Source organism: Triturus cristatus, chromosome 4_2 (genome assembly GCF_964204655.1).
Source record: "Triturus cristatus chromosome 4_2, aTriCri1.1, whole genome shotgun sequence".
NCBI lineage: Eukaryota > Metazoa > Chordata > Amphibia > Caudata > Salamandridae > Triturus > Triturus cristatus.
Window position 1 is genome coordinate 249,115,854 of NC_140586.1, and position 19,641 is coordinate 249,135,494.

The 19,641-nt window shown below is 46.9% G+C and overlaps 1 protein-coding gene across 2 annotated transcripts in view; it reads right to left on the reverse strand.

The window, feature by feature from the left end:
• The window catches only part of LOC146833569 (uncharacterized), a 139,936-nt gene that overhangs the window by 58,747 nt on the left and 61,548 nt on the right, over nt 1–19,641 (reverse strand). For both annotated transcript variants that reach the window (XM_085601423.1, XM_085601424.1), the window contains exon 7: nt 18,893–18,988. In XM_085601423.1, coding sequence (XP_085457549.1) covers nt 18,893–18,988 — 96 coding nt within the window. The remainder of the gene's footprint in view (nt 1–18,892; nt 18,989–19,641) is intronic.

Below are 19,641 nucleotides of genomic sequence, written 5' to 3' on the forward strand. Positions count from 1 at the left end.
GTGAGGGGTATTTTAACAACACTGTGTGTTCTTTTCCCACCATTGTAGGAAACACACATTACCTGGGAGGACATTAAGATATTCTTTCTAAAATCTGTTCTGAGGGTGGATGTCTATGGTTTGCAAGTTACTGAAGGAGGACGTATCCACCTCCACTACTGTTGTTAAGTAGTACCTCTCTACTCCCCCCTTGTTTTTTTCAATTATAGGCAGGACTTGGCCACGTTTACTTTTAACCCAGACAGGACGTCTCTCAGGATGTGCGTCACATTCACTGGGATTGAGTGTATGTCTTTGAGATATATGAGGAGATCACCGCATAGTGAGAGATCGTATGCATGCCACCATCTAGCGGAATCTCCCAAACCCGTTTCCTGCTCACGAATGGCTGCTGCCAATGGCTCGGTGGCCGGCATAGTAGTGGGGATAAAGGGCACCCCTGTCTGGTACCCTGCATCACTCTAATGGAGTCGAAATGTATGGACCCGTCTGTACTCTCATTGTTGGTGCCTTACATAGGAGCAGAACCAAACTGAGGACCGCCTCTCTGAACCTATAACGTGGCAACACCACAAATAGGAATTCCCATTCCAAGGTGTTGAAGGACTCTCGAGGTCCAGTATCAGACAGCCTGATCGGGGCCAGTGGTCCGGTGCGTATTGGGCCACTCTAAGAAAAGCCACAAGTTCAGTGAGGTATTCTGTGTCGGTACAAACCCATTCTGGTCAGTATGAACCAAAGACTGGACCAATGATGCCAGTCTAACGGCTAAGAGCTACGCTAGGATCTTATAATCTGTGTTTAACACTGCCAAAGGCCGATAAGTACTCAACTCTGCTGGATGTCTGTCAGGCTTAGGGAGTGAAACTAGCCACGCCTCGGCTATTGATATGGGTAGAGTTGCATCTTCTAGGGCAGTATTAAAAAGGGTAAGTAAGCGCAGGGCCAGGTTCGCCGTATATGGTTTTGAGTACTCTGCCGACAGCCCGTCGAGGCCGGGGGCATTCCTGGTGGCCAATGCTGCTATGACCTCCCTGATCTCATCTCGCTACATCGGGGCATCTAATGCTGCGTTCTGATCTGGTGTTATCGCAGGCAGGCGTATAGAATTCAGGAAGGTATTTGTGCGTTCCAGATTAAATGGAATAGTGTTCTCGTATAGGGCCGTGTAGTGCCTTGTCATCACCGAGGGTATTGAGTGTTGTGTGTATACTGTGGGCCCTGCCGCAGTGAAGTACTGCATGTATAGGATGCTGGGGTTGTTCCTTACGCAGCAACCACGGTAGTAATCGCCCGGGCCAATCAAACGTTGTATGTGTTCACGCTGAGTTGCTGCATAGTTTAGGCACCTTAATCGCTCTAGTAGTTCTATTTATGAGCTCACTGTGCATGTTTCTTAAACGCTGCAAGTTTTCTGCACCCGATGCCACCCGGTTCTCGCATGGCATCATCCCCTGCTCCAACCTTCCTATTTCCAGAGTCAGATGTTTCCGCAGATTCCATTTGAGAACCATACTATGCCCACTGATGACAACTTTGAACATCTCCCATTCGAGAGTTGTGCTGTGAGTGGTGTCTGCGTAAATGCCAAAAAAGTCTATTGTGGCTGTCCCGAGTGAAGCCCGGGACGCTGGGTCTTCCAGCGCCGCCGGTTGAAGGCGCCAGGTAGGGACCGGAGGCAGGCCGACATCCCAGCCGAGTTGCATCAGCTGAGGGTTATGGTCCGAGTGCGTGTGACCAAGGTAATCTATGTGCCTAATGAGAGGTAGACATGATGGGGAGCTTACTATTCCATCCAGCCTCACATGGAGATCGTGTACATGAGAATAGAAAGAGTAAATGCGAGCATCTGGATAACAATTGCACCATACATCTGTCAGTGACCAGTAAATGAGCCAGGTGTTCAGAGCAAGGGCATTTGAGGAGGCCAGTGTGTGGGTCAAAGGAGGGAATGAGTGGTTCGGAGCAGTGTCCAACACTGAGTTAAAATCCCCACCCAGAAGCCAGGGGACCACGCCCCAGGGGGCAAGTGCACCTGTAAGGTGGTGGAGAAAAGTGGCTTGATCCACATTCAGGGCATATATGGATTCTATCATAATGATATGACCGTTTAAGTGGCCTTTTACATGAACATACCTACCGTCTGGATTAGAACATATGCAACAATATTAGAGCAGATCCAAAACGAGGGTCCTCCGAAACCATATCGTAGTAAAATGCTGCTTCCAACAGTGGCAGCTCGTGCCTGGGGTGGCTCGGGCATTGGTAGCGTTTCTCGAGTGCCCTTACAGTGCAACATCAGAAGGGCCTAGCACTGTTCAAAGATTAAAAGAAGATCCCTCAGCTCCAGTGGCGGCTCCTCTATAGAGGCATTTGGGCGCCGCCCCCCTGCTTTCTCGCAGTGCGAGAAGGCAGAAACATAAATGGTAATAACTACCATTTATGTTTCTGCCTTCTCGCACTGCGAGAAAGCAGAAGTGTCTGGTTGGGGGTGGGCGTTCCTGATCGAGGGCAGGGGGGAGTGGCTTGCCCACTGTTGTGCATACTGACTGTTTGGTCGGCCCTGGGGCTGACCAAACAGTCAGTATGCACAACAATGGGCAAGCCACTCCCCCTCTACCCTCGAGCAGGAACTCCCACTCTCCCTTTTCTCTATGTAGGCTGCTGCATGCAGCAGCCTACATAGAGAAAATGGCCCGGGTGGGGCGCTCTCAGATTCGCCACACAAGTTGTGATTGGCGAAGGGAGGGAGGGCTGATGACTAGGAGAGCAGCAGCCGGCGGGCCCGGAACTGGAAAATACAGCAGGAGTCAGGACCGGACGGCGGGAGTCGGGACCCATCCAGAAGATGGCACAGGACGGTAAGTTTTATTTATACTATTTTTTTCCTATGAAACCCCTAACGCCCCCCTCCCCCCGCAGCGAGACGATCCCATTTCCACCCCCCCCCCCCCCCACCCGTGGGTACAGTAGAAACAAAACATTTACTGCAGTGGCTGTGAAGCTTTTTAAATCACCCTGTAAGTTTGTTTGCTTCTAAGCGCTTGATTGCTTACAATGTTTGTGTTGCTTCAGTAGCGGTTGACCGTTTTAACCACACAAAAATGAAAGACGAATATTTTCTGCAATGTACCTTTTGGAAATCTTTTCTATGCACCGATGAAACTGTCTAGACAATTCTCTGCAAGCCCACCATTTTCTAGAACCACTTAAAGTGGAGCGTGCAGGAAAATAACTAATTTTTGCAAATTATATTTTCTCCTATCATTTTGGTAGCTCTATATAAGAATATGTACAAAACGGAAAAAAAAACAAAAAATGTAAACTTAAAGTTTTGAAAATATCCGTACACCTTCACAAACATCGTAAAAACGCTGTGCTAAGCCTACGTTGGGCACCTTGACCCCCGAATATTCCTGCTTGCAAGGAACCCAGAGTAACACCACTTGCTTACTGCCCCAGATATGAATATCACGGTTGGATGGTGTGGGGGCGGGGGCTGGATATTGTCACATATTCCATGTCCACACCACAGTCACAGTTAGCACTGATGTTATAATGGGCGACCAGTGAAGGGGAGCGCAGGAGTTGACTAGAGACTTGACATTTTATGTATGAATCATGGTATTCATTCTTTACTGTGTTTGTAAATAGCTCCCTGCCTTCAGCCAGAAGTCTTCACAGGAAGCCGAGGAGGGCACCAGACTCAGGCTACTATTCTGTCACGAAGAACTTAAAGCAGATATACTTTTCTTTGCAGCACATCTTTTTGTTCAATGGCTTACCTTCCATATGGATGTTCTGAACTGCCAACTAAATAGGGTTGAGGTTCACTATGAAATAGTGTATATGGTGGGCAGGTGTACCCCTGTAAGTGGTTTAACGCAAAACTGTTTATAACACCTGCCTTCACTCCTGTATTTGCACTGGGGAAATTGCTGAAACCCAAATAAAAGAAAGCAGGGCTCATGCACCTGGTCACAGGCTTCCCCCAACGCGATCCTAAACCAGGAATTAATTTAATAATAGTAAAAAGTTGAGCAGTTTTGAATAGGACTATAACACATGGCAGACAGCTGCATATCCTATTAGATCTTTAGTTTCATGACGTCATTGTAGGATGCTCATGAAGAAGAGACACAGTCCATCGGATTATAAAATGTGTTTTCTGTATACCACCTGCAACCTCAATTTTACATTTTTGTAATAATATGGTATACAAGTGCAACTATCAGTCAAGTTAGCAGTAGTATCCGACTCAGCAGCAGGAACGACTGAGTTGGCCCTGGCTTCTCGTGAGTTGAACTAGTCACATGCTATTACAGCGTTAAGCTTATAACTCACTGAGATATCCTAAAATGTTGCAGGGCTTCTACAGGAATCATTCACAACCTCTCATGCATTTCTGATGCGGGGTGGACCCACGGTCACATTTGTTTCCTGAGAACAACTCTTTAAGGGGGTTTCTGATAGGGGAAGTACAGTGAGGTGTGTTTTGGGTTTTTGGGTAAAATGCGATCAAAGACGTCCGCTGCTGAACTGGCTGCCCTGTGCTTTTGGCCATGAAATACTTTCTTGTGAAGTGAGTATTTTACCAGAATTGGGCAAGAACACATATTTCACTGGTGCAAGCTTGGGTAAATTCCCACTGACATTAGGGCAGGCCAACTAATGCAAACATTGCTTTTGTATCAGTCAACTTGCCAGGCAGGATAATCATAGTATAAAGTTGCCCCAGCACCGGCGCTGTTTACATAATCTGGAAATATCAGCGTAAAATCGCAATGACACGAGGGAAATTGATCTAATCTGGAAAGGCTGATGCACGATTGCACTGCTGACACAGGACTATTTGGTTTAATATTTAGCTGAAGCAACTACACTCTGCCTCTTGTAAGTCCAGGTATGAAAATAATGCATTAATAAATGTGGCACTGTCATACAGTATCTGGTATTCTACTGTCAAATCTGCTTATACCGCATGGTATACTCCATACGCCTTCAGTGTGAGGTGAGTTGGTTTTGCTTCCCTCCTGTACTTAGATTGTGACTTAACGTGCATTGCACATTACATTAACTGTTGAATATATAATGTAATAAGATAAGGGGCTGTTTTTAATGTGTTTAATATTTCAAGGCTATACATTTCCACTGTTTTATAAGCTTTGTTTTATCACTAAATTAATTTGTTTTAAAATGCACCAGTTGTCAATCTTTTTTCATTTTTTTCTCGGCAATGTTCATCCATTAAGCTTGCAAAGGCTGCTTGTTAAGTTGCTGCATAAAACTCATACCCAACTTTTACGCCTCACCACTTTTGAATGTCATCAGCCGCCACTGCTCGGCTCTCCTGTGATGGAGCGATGTAGTGTTCCATATTCCTGATGTTCAGCCAACAGATGCGCTCCAGAGTTCGCTTATCTGAGCAGGGAAGTCCGAACGCAGCAGTGTTATTGATTCGTGCGGGGCCACAGACATCTGTCGAGTTAACCCGTGATCTGTATGAGGTCAAACAATGTCATCCGAGGTTTGTAGCGTCACCACAAGGATGGATGGCGAGTCAAACCTATTGGGCCAAAAGTGCGGGAGGGTCCTCATCGTTCATTGACTTCATTCATCCTGTTTCCTGGTCTGAGCTGCGCATCCGGTAACTAATCGCTGCTGCCACTTGTAGCGCCTCTCGCCACTTCACAATTATTTATCCCAGGTTTGGGACTGTCTTTGGTGAGGGCAGCTGAGACATTTCTTTGTGTTTGCCGGGTCTCCGGCCACTTCCATCGCGGCGCAGCCTCGCCCGGCCATAAGATGCCACGCGGCCAGCCCTCCAACCAGTTCCAGGCCTCTACTGGAGCATTAAAGAAATGGGTGGCGCTTTTAGTCACCACTCAAAGTCGAGCCGGGAATAGGAGTGAGTAACACATCTCAAGCTCGCGGAGGCACCGATTCACTGGCTGAAAGGATTCTCTGCATCTTTGCACTTGTTGTCAGGATTGCCGCGCGCAGGACACCGAGATCGGTGACTTGCTATCGCGCATGCGCGATAGAGGCCCGACTGTAGAAAAGCCTGAGGCGCGATAACTCGGGGCTTCGCGTTCTAGTGTTGCTCAACCACTTTGTCCTGCGTTTCCTGTTTCCTGTTTTGGTACCCTCGACGCCTATCGGCGTTTTCTCGCTTGGGACTTTGTTCCTTGGATTAGTCATAGTTCCTTTCTCAGAGCTCTGTTCACTTAGGATTTCCCGAGTTATTCCCTTTCCAACCCCTTTTATTTCTTTGCCTCTGCCCAAGTCTCCGCCTGCCGGATTGAATTGTGGTCTCGAGGTCAGCCGGGCACCTTTGCGTGCTCCGCCTGCCTCTTCCCAGGCATTCCCGCCCCCGTCTTCACTGTTTCCGAGGACAGGAATGCATACTCAGCGCTCCGCCCGCCTTTCCGGAGTTAGATTCCCGAGGGCCGGCCGGGTGTCTTGAGGTGCTTCTCCCCCTGTCATTGGCCTCTTACTCCTTCCTAATACCCCTTGGAGCTCCACTTCGTGTTTACTGGGCGCTCCTCATGCCTGGCTGGATTTTGTCTCAATGGTGGCCAGGATATCATTACTGACCAAGCGTGGATGAACCGGTTTCCGCCGCCTCACACTAACTCCAGGAGGTTCGTTGCACCAGACTGTGGCTACTCCAGTGCTACATTTGAACAGTGGATCATCGTCCTGCTTGAAGAGCCGGTAACGGGGTATGGGGATTTAGAAAGGGAAGTGGGAAGGCAATTATAAGGTAATTTCACTCATGTATGTTTTCTACGTTTAGGAGATATATATATTGTAGAAGAGAATGAATCCTCCACAGCTGGCTCACATAAAGCTCACTGTCATCTTCAAGTAGACGCTAGGTATTCTTAATTGCACCTCTTTTTTCTTGGTGAATACCTCTGTGCCTCGTCTCTCCTATCCTCAGCCCTCTCACCCTATTCTGATATTCTTTCCAGATACACTATCCCCAGTTAACCAGAGAGCACAGCAGAGTCGGGACACAATCTACGTTTCAACATTCAGAAGAGGCAGCTGGCAGTGGCACCAGAGATTTCTTCCCCTCCTTCCTTGTTTTGTTTCCCTGCTTTCCCCTATTGCCAGTGCTCTCTAGGGTTTGATAGAGGCATTGGGTAGTGGTGGAAGGTAGGGGTCTAGCAACAACTTCACCGAAACTCCACGGCGCTCCTGCAGAATCCATTCCTGGTAAGATCCTTACAGAACGCGAAGCCCACGTGGTTGTTCTGCCCGAGCGCCATGGACATGCAACAGGTGACATTAGCAGACCTAGCGAACATGATTGGGAACCTCCAGGTTGAGACTCAGGCCTTGGCTACTCGGGTTAATTCCATACAGAGGGAAAGACAAGGAGAGAGTAGTTCCAGGGATCCTACGCAAGTTATTCATGTTACCACACCACCTTCTATCCCCCTTGCTCCACCCGAAAGATTTGTAGGTGATTCATCTAGATTTGCAGCCTTCATTAGTCAGTGCCAGTTGCATTTCACGTGTAAAGCCCACTGTTTTCCCACTGACCAAGCAAAGGTGGCTTTTGTGATTTCATATATGGGGGGATCCGCAGCCAATTGGGCCATCCCATTAATTGAAAGAGACAATGCTTTATTGCAGAACTATGTGGCATTTAAAGAGGAATTTAAGAAGTTATTCGATAGACATACATATACCCAGTCTGCAGATACTGAGTTACTCTCTCTAAGGCAGGGAACCACGGATCTTGCTTCTTATATCACCTCCTTACAAAGATTGGTGGTGGAGGCCGGGTGGCCAGAGGAGAAGCGTGGCACCTTGTTCTATAGAGGGCTTAGAGATGAAATTAAAGATGCTTTATCCCAAATTGTGGATCTTCCCAGCTCATGTAAAGAACTTATCGAGTTAGCGGTCAGAATCGATAATCGTATGCAAGAACGCAAGAGGGAAAGAGGTAAGACAGACGTTAGAGTGGTTACCGTGAGAGAGAGGAAACCCGACCCCGTCCTTGGTAGAGAGGAGGGGGAACCCATGCAGATAGGTACCCTGAGGGGGCCATTAACGCCCGAAGAGAGAAGACGCAGACGTGACAATAGGTTATGCCTATACTGTGGGAAAGCATGACATTTTCTTAAGACCTGCCCTACCAAGCCTATACAGACAAAGAAGCCGGAAAACTAGCAAACCTGGAGCCCTGTGAGACGAGGACTCCGGGTTATTCTGGTTTGAGTGTCTCCTCTTCTGATCACAATGCATCTTCGGGTCATTTCTTTGTTTCAGCTGACCTGTCCTGGGGAACGGGAAGAATTAAGGTTCCCCTTATGATCGATTCAGGCGCCTCCGGGAATTTCATAGATAGGGCCTGGGCTCAGGTCCAGCAAGTCCAAACTCAAGATAAAGGTTACGGAGAGACCGTAACCACAATTGATGGGAGTGTTTTGAAATCTGGGCCTATTACGCATAAGACAGAATCCATTACGGTTCTCTTGGAACCAAATCACATAGAGCAGGTGGAATTCGATTTGATTCAGTCCCCTCAGTTTCCCATCATCTTGGGCCTACCTTGGTTACGTTTCCATAATCCCCTCATTGACTGGCACAAGGTAACGTTACAGTTTAGACCTGAGTGCTGCAAGGCACATACTCTAGCTGCCAGTCAGGTCTCAACGGAAACGGACGCCGGGGACACAGAGGTATTGCCCAAATTGTATCACGACCTTAGAACTATCTTCGACCCAAAGGAAGCCACTTCACTACCTCCTCACAGACCATTCGATTGTAGAATAGATCTACAACCCGGAGCTAAATTACCTTTCAGTAGAGTGTACTCCCTAACTGAGAAGGAAAACCTCTACTTACGGGAGTACCTGGACAACATGTTGGAATTGGGATTTATTCGTCCATCCAAATCACCTGTTTCTTCTTCCTTGTTTTTTATACCTAAACGTGAGGGTGGCCTACGCTGTTGCATAGACTACAGAGCTATAAACAAGATTACCATCAAGAACAGGTACCCTCTTCCACTCATCTCCTCTCTTCTCGATAGAGTAAGAGACGCCCAGATCTTTACAGTATTGGATTTGCGTGGGGCATACCATCTGGTTCCGGTTGCAGAGGGAGATGAGTGGAAGACAGCCTTTTGTACGAAATATGGGCTTTTCGAATATCTTGTAATGCCATTTGGGCTTTGCAATGCCCCTTCAGCATTTCAATTTTTCATTAATGAGGTGTTAAAGGACATGCTAGACAAATTCGTCATAGCCTATATTGATGATTTGTTAATCTACTCCTCATCCGTACAGGAACACATATCACATGTAAGACAGGTGTTGGAGCAACTGCACAACAACCAGTTGTACTGCAAATTGGAGAAATGTACTTTTCATGTCCAAACGGTCCCCTTCTTGGGTTTCATAATTTCACCTCGGGGATTAACCATGGATCCTCAGAAGGTGGACGCCATTCATCGTTGGCCAGCTCCCAAGAAAGTGAAGGACATACAGAGTTTCATAGGCTTCGCCAACTTTTACAGGCGCTTCATTAAGGGCTTTTCAGGGTTGGTGACGCCTATCACAAGACTACTAAGGAAGGGAACTCCCTTTGTGTGGACCGATGAAGCGGATCAGGCATTCCAGGAACTAAAGAAGGCATTCACTCAAGCCCCGGTACTACAACATCCAGACCCTAGTTCTCCGTTTGTGTTGGAAGCAGACGCATCAAACGCTGCGGTGGGCGGGGTGTTATCTCAAGCAGACAAGCTCATAGGGGAATTACACCCTGTGGCCTATTACTCCCACAAACTGACACCCGCCGAAGTCAATTACGCTATAGGGGATAAAGAACTGTTAGCGATAAAGAAGGCATTTGAGGAGTGGAGACAGTATCTATTAGGTGCAAGACACATAGTAACTGTGTATACAGACCACCGTAATTTGCAGTTTTTAAAGTCTGCTAAGGCGTTGTCTATGAGACAATTACGTTGGGCCCAATTCTTCAGTGAATATGAGTTCACGATCCAGTACCGGGAAGGAAGAAAAAATGGCAAGGCAGACGCATTGTCTAGATTAGGATATGACCTTCCTGAAGAACAGATAGAACCTCCTTTTATTATTCCTCAACACAAGATTGTAGGAGGGACTTCTGAAGAGGAGTTTCTTACAAAGACAAAGAGTGAACAACAATCTGTGGAGGGACAAGAACTGATAGAGTCGGTGGAACACTGTATGAAAGACGGACTTGCCTATGTCCAAGGGGGTATAGTCTTAACAACCTCCGAACTACAAGAACAAGCGTTAGAATGGTGTCATGCTCACCCTTTGGCCGGACATCCGTGGATTAAAAAGACCATTGACCTGTTAATGAGGTGGTTTTGGTGGCCTACCTTAAGAAAAGATGCTGAGCACTTCGTAAAGACATGGCATGTGTGTGCTCAAAGCAAGAGTCCGCATCACAAGCCCACGGGGTTGCTTCAGCCATTGCCTACACCTCCTCTTCCCTGGCACACTGTATCGCTTGATTTTATTGTTAAATTACCACTGACCTCCAAGGGACATAACACTCTGCTGGTAGTAGTAGACTTGTTTACAAAGACTGCACATTTCATCCCGCTAAAAGGTCTCCCTACGGCGGCCACACTCGCCACCGTTTTTCTCCACCATGTAGTAAAATTGCATGGATTTCCCGCTGTGGTGATTTCAGACAGGGGTGCCCAATTTGTTTCCCGGTTCTGGAGAAAACTATGTAATCTGTTGCAAAAAGACGTGAGACTGTCATCTAGCCACCACCCACAGACTGATGGTCAGACAGAAAGAGTAAACCAATGTTTTGAACAGTATATAAGAACCCAAACATTAAGCTCCAGTTCAGAATGGGATAACCTGGTGTGGATTGCAGAATTTGCGTACAACAACAGTCAACACACATCTACCAAATACACTCCTTTTTTCTGTTCTCATGGTTTCCATCCTAAAGCTTTCCTTTCTGTCTCTTCATCTGAGTGCACCACTCCGGCAGTTAGTGAGTTCACTTAGGACATTCAGACCATACATCGACTCACACAGACCAATTTGAATAAGGCTAAGGCTATTTACAAGAGAGGAGCAGATCTCCATAGACAAGCAGAGCCACTATATAAACCAGGAGACGAGGTGTGGTTATCCTCTAAATTCATACCCCTACGGGGTCCTTGTAAATTCAAACCCAGGTTCCTGGGCCCATACAAGATTACGAGAGTAATTAATCCAGTAGCTATGGAACTAAGGCTCCCAGAGACGGTAAAGGTGCACCCTGTTTTTCATGTATCCCTGTTGGAACCCGGTACTCGCCTCCCTCCAACACCCACGTCTCTGTGAATGGAGAAGAAGAGTACGAGGTGGAAGCCATTGTGGACTCCAGAAGGAGCAGACGCCGTTTGCAGTATCTAATACATTGGAAGGGTTACGGGGTAGAAGAACGCTCCTGGGAACCCGCAAGTCAGGTACACTCTCCTCGATTAGTACGTCAGTTTCATAGGAGAAACCCTCACAAGCCCAAACCAGTGGGGGGTGTTCTGGGGGGAGTGTACTGTCAGGATTGCCGCGCGCAGGACACCGAGATCGGTGACTTGCTATCGCGCATACGCGATAGAGGCCCGACTGTAGAAAAGCCTGAGGCGCGATAACTCGGGGCTTCACGTTCTAGTGTTGCTCAACCGCTTTGTCCTGTGTTTCCTGTTTCCTGTTTTGGTACCCTCGACGCCTATCGGCATTTTCTCGCTTGGGACTTTGTTCCTTGGATTAGTCATAGTTCCTTTCTCAGAGCTCTGTTCACTTAAGATTGCCCGAGTTATTCCCTTTCCAACCCCTTTTATTTCTTTGCCTCTGCCCAGGTCTCCGCCTGCCGGATTGAATTGTGGTCTCGAGGTCGGCCGGGCACCTTTGCGTGCTCCGCCCGCCTCTTCCCAGGCATTCACGCCCCGTCTTCACTGTTTCCGAGGACAGGAATGCATACTCAGCGCTCCGCCCGCCTTTCCGGAGTTAGATTCCCGAGGGCCGGCCGGGTGTCTTGAGGTGCTTCTCCCCCTGTCATTGGCCTCTTATTCCTTCCTAATACCCCTTGGAGCTCCACTTCGTGTTTACTGGGCGCTCCTCATGCCTGGCTGGATTTTGTCTCAATGGTGGCCGGGATATCATTACTGACCAAGCGTGGATGAACAGGTTTCCGCCGCCTCACACTAACTCCAGGAGGTTCGTTGCACCAGACTGTGGCTACTCCAGTGCTACATTTGAACAGTGGATCATCGTCCTGCTTGAAGAGCCGGTAACGGGGTATGGGGATTTAGAAAGGGAAGTGGGAAGGCAATTATAAGGTAATTTCACTCATGTATGTTTTCTACGTTTAGGAGATATATATATTGTAGAAGAGAATGAATCCTCCACAGCTGGCTCACATAAAGCTCACTGTCATCTTCAAGTAGACGCTAGGTATTCTTAATTGAACCTCTTTTTTCTTGGTGAATACCTCTGTGCCTCGTCTCTCCTATCCTCAGCCCTCTCACCCTATTCTGATATTCTTTCCAGATACACTATCCCCAGTTAACCAGAGAGCACAGCAGAGTCGGGACACAATCTCCGTTTCAACATTCAGAAGAGGCAGCTGGCAGTAGCACCAGAGATTTCTTCCCCTCCTTCCTTGTTTTGTTTCCCTGCTTTCCCCTATTGCCAGTGCTCTCTAGGGTTTGATAGAGGCATTGGGTAGTGGTGGAAGGTAGGGGTCTAGCAACAACTTCACCGAAACTCCACGGCGCTCCTGCAGAATCCATTCCTGGTAAGATCCTTACACTTGTGCTGTATAGTCTGGGAACAACATGACGCATGCATTTAGTAACGTTATTTCTGGTAATTTGCGCATTTCTCTCAGGATCACATACCTATCTCTTAAGTTCAGTAGTGAGATCCAGAATGGTCTGGGACTTGCACTGGGGGGTGGCCTGCGGGGCGGCACCCTGTGTGCCCGCTCCACAGCGAACTGAGGGGGCAGTGTGCTGTCTAGCAGCATCTCTCTTAGCCAGTGTTCGGCATAGGATACCGGGTCCCTGCCCTCTAGGTCCTCTGGCGGCCCCACTATGCATACATTGTTATGTCTTAATCGCCCTCTGCATCTTCCAGTATTTGCACTTTGTCTATTAAGCCGTGCAGCGTGGTTGTGTTTGAGCTAGCGGCTGGCCTCAGTTCCGCGAGTGCAGCCTTGTTCACCTGTACCTTATCCACTAATTTGCAGTGCAGCAGTGCAGTGTGAAGTCCGAGGCGACTTTATCTATTTTGGCCTCCAAGGACTTGCAGGTTTGATCAAGCGAGGCACCAAGCTTCTCGACAGTGCCAAGCACCATGTTCATTTTTGTGGCCACTGTGTGATGAAGGGTATCTTTGCTCTGAGCCGCATGTGTGTGGGCTGACCCGTCCGACTCGGAGCAGGCAGTCCCCTGTGGAGTGGTGGATCGCAGGGGCCCCATTGCCAATTGTTGAGCTGTGGGCATGTGGCTTGCGAGTCTCCAGGTTGCAGTAGAGAGCGAGCAGTGCTGAGGCGCCGGCAATGACACGGGTTCACTGTGCGCTTCCCCCTTTTCCTCTGCTCCAGAGAGGGGGGGTCTTGACTTATGGAAGTGTTAACTGTAGATATTGAAGAGCATGTAGTGGTGCCTGAAGACCTTATCCTCTGTACTCTGAGTCCAAGATTATTACAGTGGGGAGTCTAGCGTGGGCTGAGGCTTCCAACCCAGCACCCACGCCCCACACCGCCTTAAGAGACAGTAGCACTTCCCCTCAGTAGTGCTTGTGAATGTCTAAGCAGCCCTTGACATATCCATTGGTCTATGGGTGTCTGTAGGGTAAGGGAATCTTGCAGTGCAGTGACTGCCCCCAGACTGCTACCGCTGTTCAGGTCACTCTCCATCTGCCTTCCGTCTTAGATTATGCTTCCCACCGCATTGCTCGCTGCCGCAGCCCCTCAATCATGCCCAATAAGAGCAGCCGTCACCTCCCTTACGCAGTAGCACAGCGTTTCCAGTATGTGGTGGATATGCTCCCCCTGTGGCTATTCGCTAACTTCGGTCATTTCTGCAGGGTTACATCAGCCAGGAAGCAGCTGAGGGCATTTGGGATTAATCCTTGTGCAGTAATTGAGTGCAGGGGGCAGGGTAAGTTATTTGCAGGACGGCCCGGTAGGGAGTGGGATGAGAGGGGAGAGCAACACAGGGCCTGAGCCTGAACCGACCCCCTGGGCCTACTCCGGGGATGTTCGTCACCGCCCAGCTTCTCATCTCGTATCGTGGCAGCCATGCAGGGCACCTCTGTCACTTCGTGGGGCACCGCAGGCTCTTTCTCCTCCGTCAAGTCGCAACATTGCACTCAGAGAATGAAGACCGGCCAGAGTGCTTCATCACCCGTTCTTCGAAGGGCTTCTCTGGGTTCATGGTCTGCACCTAGCTCCAAGATTTTCATTGCACCACTCAACCCCGGCCGCAGCTGATGGATCCCAGCGGTCCCGCTCCTGGCTCGATAACCCCCCGCTGCCAGCAGGCTCAGCCCTCTTCCCCATCAACGCCGGCCGCAACCTCCAAGAGGGCAATCGAGTACGGGGAGCCACGAGGGCAGCGCCGCACCAATAACATGGAACCACCTCACATGCGGCACGGCCCTTAACAACCCCTTCACCTGTGCTGGCACACAGCGTTTTTGATGTGCTATCTCAGCACCGATCAGCACAGCCAAGTGTAGGGATCATTCTGCTCGCAGGTTGGATATGGATGGCTCCATGTTGCAGTGCAGTCTACAGGATAATAAGGGCTAGCGGCGGAGCACTTCTAATTTGCGTCCGTCATCTTGGCTGCTAGGCCTTGTCTATTTATGTCATTTATAGTCCATTTTCCAGGATGCAGGTCGGATTAAGGTGCCGCTGTTCGTTGGAACAGGTAAGTCCTTTGTTAAGGTTATTTTAAAGGTTTTGTGGGTAGGTGGGGTGTAGAGGGGAGGTCTAGATGTTAGTCATAGTGTTGTTTGTGGGGTGTTTGATAATTAAGTTGTATTAATAGTGTTTTTCACTAGTGTGTAGTTTGTACTTTTACTAATGCATTGTTATGTTGGTTTGTGTTAGGTTACTTATTTTATGATGATTAAGTGTAAACTAAAATGTTTTTGGGGGATTGTAATGTGTGTTGTGGGTGGATTTTCTTGTTCACTTTACAGGTTTTTGTCAAAGAACGTGTCCTATGGGCATTTAGAGTTACCCCCCTTTTTTCATAAGATTTTAATTATGGGGTCCAGGTGGAAAAGACTGTGGAAGAGGCAATGCAGCTCTCTCTAGACTATGTCTTGCTCAGTCCAACTACATGGCAGTTGGAGTCAGGTAAGAGGTCATGCTCTGCAGCTGTGAAGGTATTAATGAGACTGAAAATGGGCTAGGATGAACAGGCTGGTCAGGTTCTACTGTGGAGCTCGAAGTCAACAAGACATTCTTCTGACTGATTGGAAGTCCAAGGCTGTTGATGTGGTAGAAAGTGTTGGCATTGAGTTGGCGTAGAGTAAGAATCTGCCCATAGTGAGGGGGTGACAATGGTTTGGGAGCATTACAATTTTCAAAGCCATTGCTTTGGAATCTGTGAGGTGCTGAGTCTCTGTGTAAATGCCAAGAGACTTGCTGGGCGAGGTAAGAGCAGGCAGTTGTTCCTTTAGCCCTGAGATGGTGGACTTCATATTTAGGTTCACAGCAACATGATGGTAGTGGCGAGAAAAGACAATTGATCCTTCAGGCCAATGATGGCTATAAGGTCCTAAAAATAGGAGCAATGATGGTTGATAATTGAATTAGGCAAGAATTGAAGGAACACACTTCTTTGTTCAACGAAATAGTGGTTGACGTCAGCTTTCTGGTCCAGGGATCAGCTGGTAGTGATGAGAGAACACCTTTGTTTTTTCAGCCCAGTGGTGGGTGAGTTCAGCTCCTATGCCCAAGAAGAGCCTGCTAGTGGTTGCGAGAGTAACACTTGTTCCTTCATCCCAGTGATGGCTGACTTCAGGTTTAATATCCAGAGACCTGATGTTGAATGCAAGAGCAGCAAACTGTTTCTGAGTCAACAGCGGCAGAGTGAACATAATAGGCAGACTAAAGAACTGCTCAGTTCTGAGCAACTGTGTGTCTTCCTGGGTTCTTCTGCATGCCATCTGGGTTTGTACCAGCTTTCCCTGTAGTCCATCTTTCTAGTTTTGGATGTCCCTTTGGTGTCCCTGGCGCGTGGTTATCTGTTGTCCTCTAACCTGGGCTTATAACTCCTTTCTTCCAACCACATATCAGCTTTGGCAATCCATCCTAAGGAATCTCATTATACTCACTGTGTAGTTGAAGGTATCATCTAACCTACAGCTGTGAGAAGAGACATTATACCTGTTGCTACTGATTTTTTCATGTCTAATAGCTTTGATTGCTTAACTTACAAGATACGGGTAGCGCCTTATTGAAAAGTATACCTTATTTTGTGATTTTGATGGTGTTTTGCTTGAGGGGTGTCAGAGACTGTTCCACCCAGATCAGTGTTTCTCTCTTACTTACCCTTTCCTCCCCATTTCCCTTACCAGACATCAGGCTTACACAAGACAAGGGTCTATTATGTATGTATGTATGTATGTATTTATATAGTATTTCTATAGTGCGAACCTGGCTGAAAGGTAGCAGAGCACTGTACTAGGGCAAGCATAGAGTCAATTAGTGATAGGAGACATAGCTGGGGTATGGACGGTTAATACATTGTGATGTAGTGTTCTTTAAAGAGGTGAGTACACAAATCTTTCCTAAATTGAAGCAGTGTTTGGGCAGTCCTGATGGATACAGGAATGTTGTTCCAGAACCTGGGTGCATAGATGGAAAAGGCATGCTGCCTTGCATTTTCTTTTTCAAACTTCTTAGCCTGCAGTCTGCTGAGGTCCTTGCTGCAGGTGTGCCCAGAGATGGTCAACTTGTGAGCAGGATAAGCAGAAGTGTTGGTCATGACAGCTTTGTGAATGATGCAGGTTGTTTTGAAGGGCTGGCCAGTGGATTTCTAGCAGGGTGGGGGTGATATGATCATGTTTCTTTAGGGGCTGGGAGAGACGTGCTGCAGCATGTAGGAAGCCCGTGTGAAGTATGGAAGGACTTGGAGCATGGCGTTACCAACTATTCTGATGTTAAAGTACAGGGGGGTTGAACAGCATTTCTGAACTCGCTTTCTGGAAGATACAGTTTCACTTTCTTTGGAAGAGACCGCTGGTACCAAGCCATCGTTGTTTTTTTCTAAGGTGTTCCTTGAGGGTGAAGTTGGTGTCTAGGGTGAATCTAAGTGACTTGGCATTAGGTGAAAGTTAGGGTTCAAAGCCATCAAAGTTAATTTCATTGAGCCACGTTTGAAATATTGTTCTTGCCAAATAACAGTAAGTTTGTCTAGATTGGGTTGATCTTCAGGCAGGCACTGGACATTGAGGTCTGGATGATTCTCAGGCAGTGTTTGAGGCGTTGGATGTCTGAAGCAGAGGAGACTTTAAAGTAAAGTTGTTTATCATTTGCATATTAGTAAATCTCAATTATTTTGCTTGCGAATAGAGCACCAAGTTCCATGTAGAGGTCTAAGATGACAGGAGACAGTATCAAACCCAATGAAACTCCACAGATGATAGGGATCTTTTGGGACCTGGGAGTGCCCATGTGAACAAACTGCTGTTAGTTGGAAAGGTGAGAAGAGAACAAGTGGAGGCCATTGCCAGTGAACCACATTTGAGACCCCAGGGTGCTAACATCTGGAATCCACCATCATAGTTCCTAACATCCTGGGATTGAAAAAACAAGAGTATGTCCCCTTTGAGGATAACCTGAGGGCTTAATAAAAGAAGTGAAATTGTGGTTCACCTGGCATCGCAATAGAGAGCCTGGAAATCACCACTTGGACGCTGCCAGGACCTCAGAAAAAGGCCTACTGCTGGGACCATTTGTAAGAGACACATTATTGGTACTTCCTTTGTGTGATCTGTCGTTCATAAACCTTAAAAGACAGGCATGCAGAATTTAGATAACATTTGCTGGAGGAAGCACAAGAGCAGAGCCTAGGTCTCAACAATGTGCACAGCAGACTGGTGCTATCTATTGTGAATGTAGGACATTGGTGCAAATAATGAAGATGGGCATTAGGGGCCGATGAAGTAGCCAAGGTTTAGCTACAGGCAGAGAAAGCAAAGGACAAGCTGCCTAGTCACACAAACTGTTCTGCTTTCATTTGCTGTTTGACAATAAGGTTACACTTATAGTGATATTTTCAGAGCATCTTGTGAGACCAGGAATAATTACAGATATTTTGAGGATCCTGATACCATTTACAATGCATCCTTGAAATAACTAATTCACTACCCATCTTGATGTACTGCCATAAGTAGCATTTAAAAGTATTCTCCACCCAGAGTGGCCAGATCCAAAGGTAAAAAGCTCATGCATCCCTCCATCCAACCATGCTTGGTTTCCTGGCACATCCTTCACTTATCTTGCAGCAGAGCTTTTTCGCAATTTGAGAAATATTAAATAGACATATCCTGCCTCTTCTAAACACCCATATGTGTGCCCACATTTACAGTGCTCTGAATCCCTAAGCATGTTTGCAGCACTAAATAAACCACAACTGGGAACAGTATGTGCCTTCACATAATTCTGTTAGAAACTATAAATATTATTCACTCTTTTCTGTTGAAACTTAAGGGACACTTCCATAATTTCAGCTATAAGACTTTTGTCATAAATACCCCTAAGTTCACATAGATATGTGAAAAAAACTGCATTTCCTAGATGCTGAAAGCCTGTCCCAATGTTTACTGTCGTGGAATGAACACAATGTGCTCACCTGAAGTCCTTTTCATGAATTCCATTGTCTCCTGTATACCCGTTTCATCCTCTGGTCGTGTATGTAGTGAAAATACAGAAGTCATATGTGGAACTCCTGAAAAGAGGAGACATACTACATATAATTGCACGCTATACTAAACATGCTAAGCTGACAAATCCAAGATGTATAACCAAAAAGTGACAACTGTCCACAAGAAGGGTCTGACACCTAAGCTATGGCGCAGAACACACTGGTGAGTAAGCCACGCTAATGTGGGAGTGTGGATCAGAGAAAATCCAAAACGTTTGAACTAAGCACAGTTATGTAATTTAATTAATAGTTTAGTTCTGGTTATCATTTAAACGTTATAAACATTAACAAGGGAACAGTATATTGCACTAACACTTAAACTTGATATACAAATATTCTCATCATCAAAACGTTTATAATGCTAATAGTTCAAACTGGACCCAAAATTAGAAATTAGACCAAATTAGTTTATTGTTAGAATCTATCAAATTGTATAAATGTATAATGAATTAGTATTAACATTGAAGCTAAAATATATGCCTAGTAACAACATCCACATTTCCTTAAAATAATATATAAAAGCATTTCTACTTGATCAGAGTTACAAAACCTGCATAGTCCATCAGCACACATAATCCCCGTACAGTCCATGGTTTTAGCATGTCCCTGGCAAATGTGCATGTATCTCAGTCACGAATCAGGATTCATCAGAATTCTCATACAAGCTGAGCTAAGAT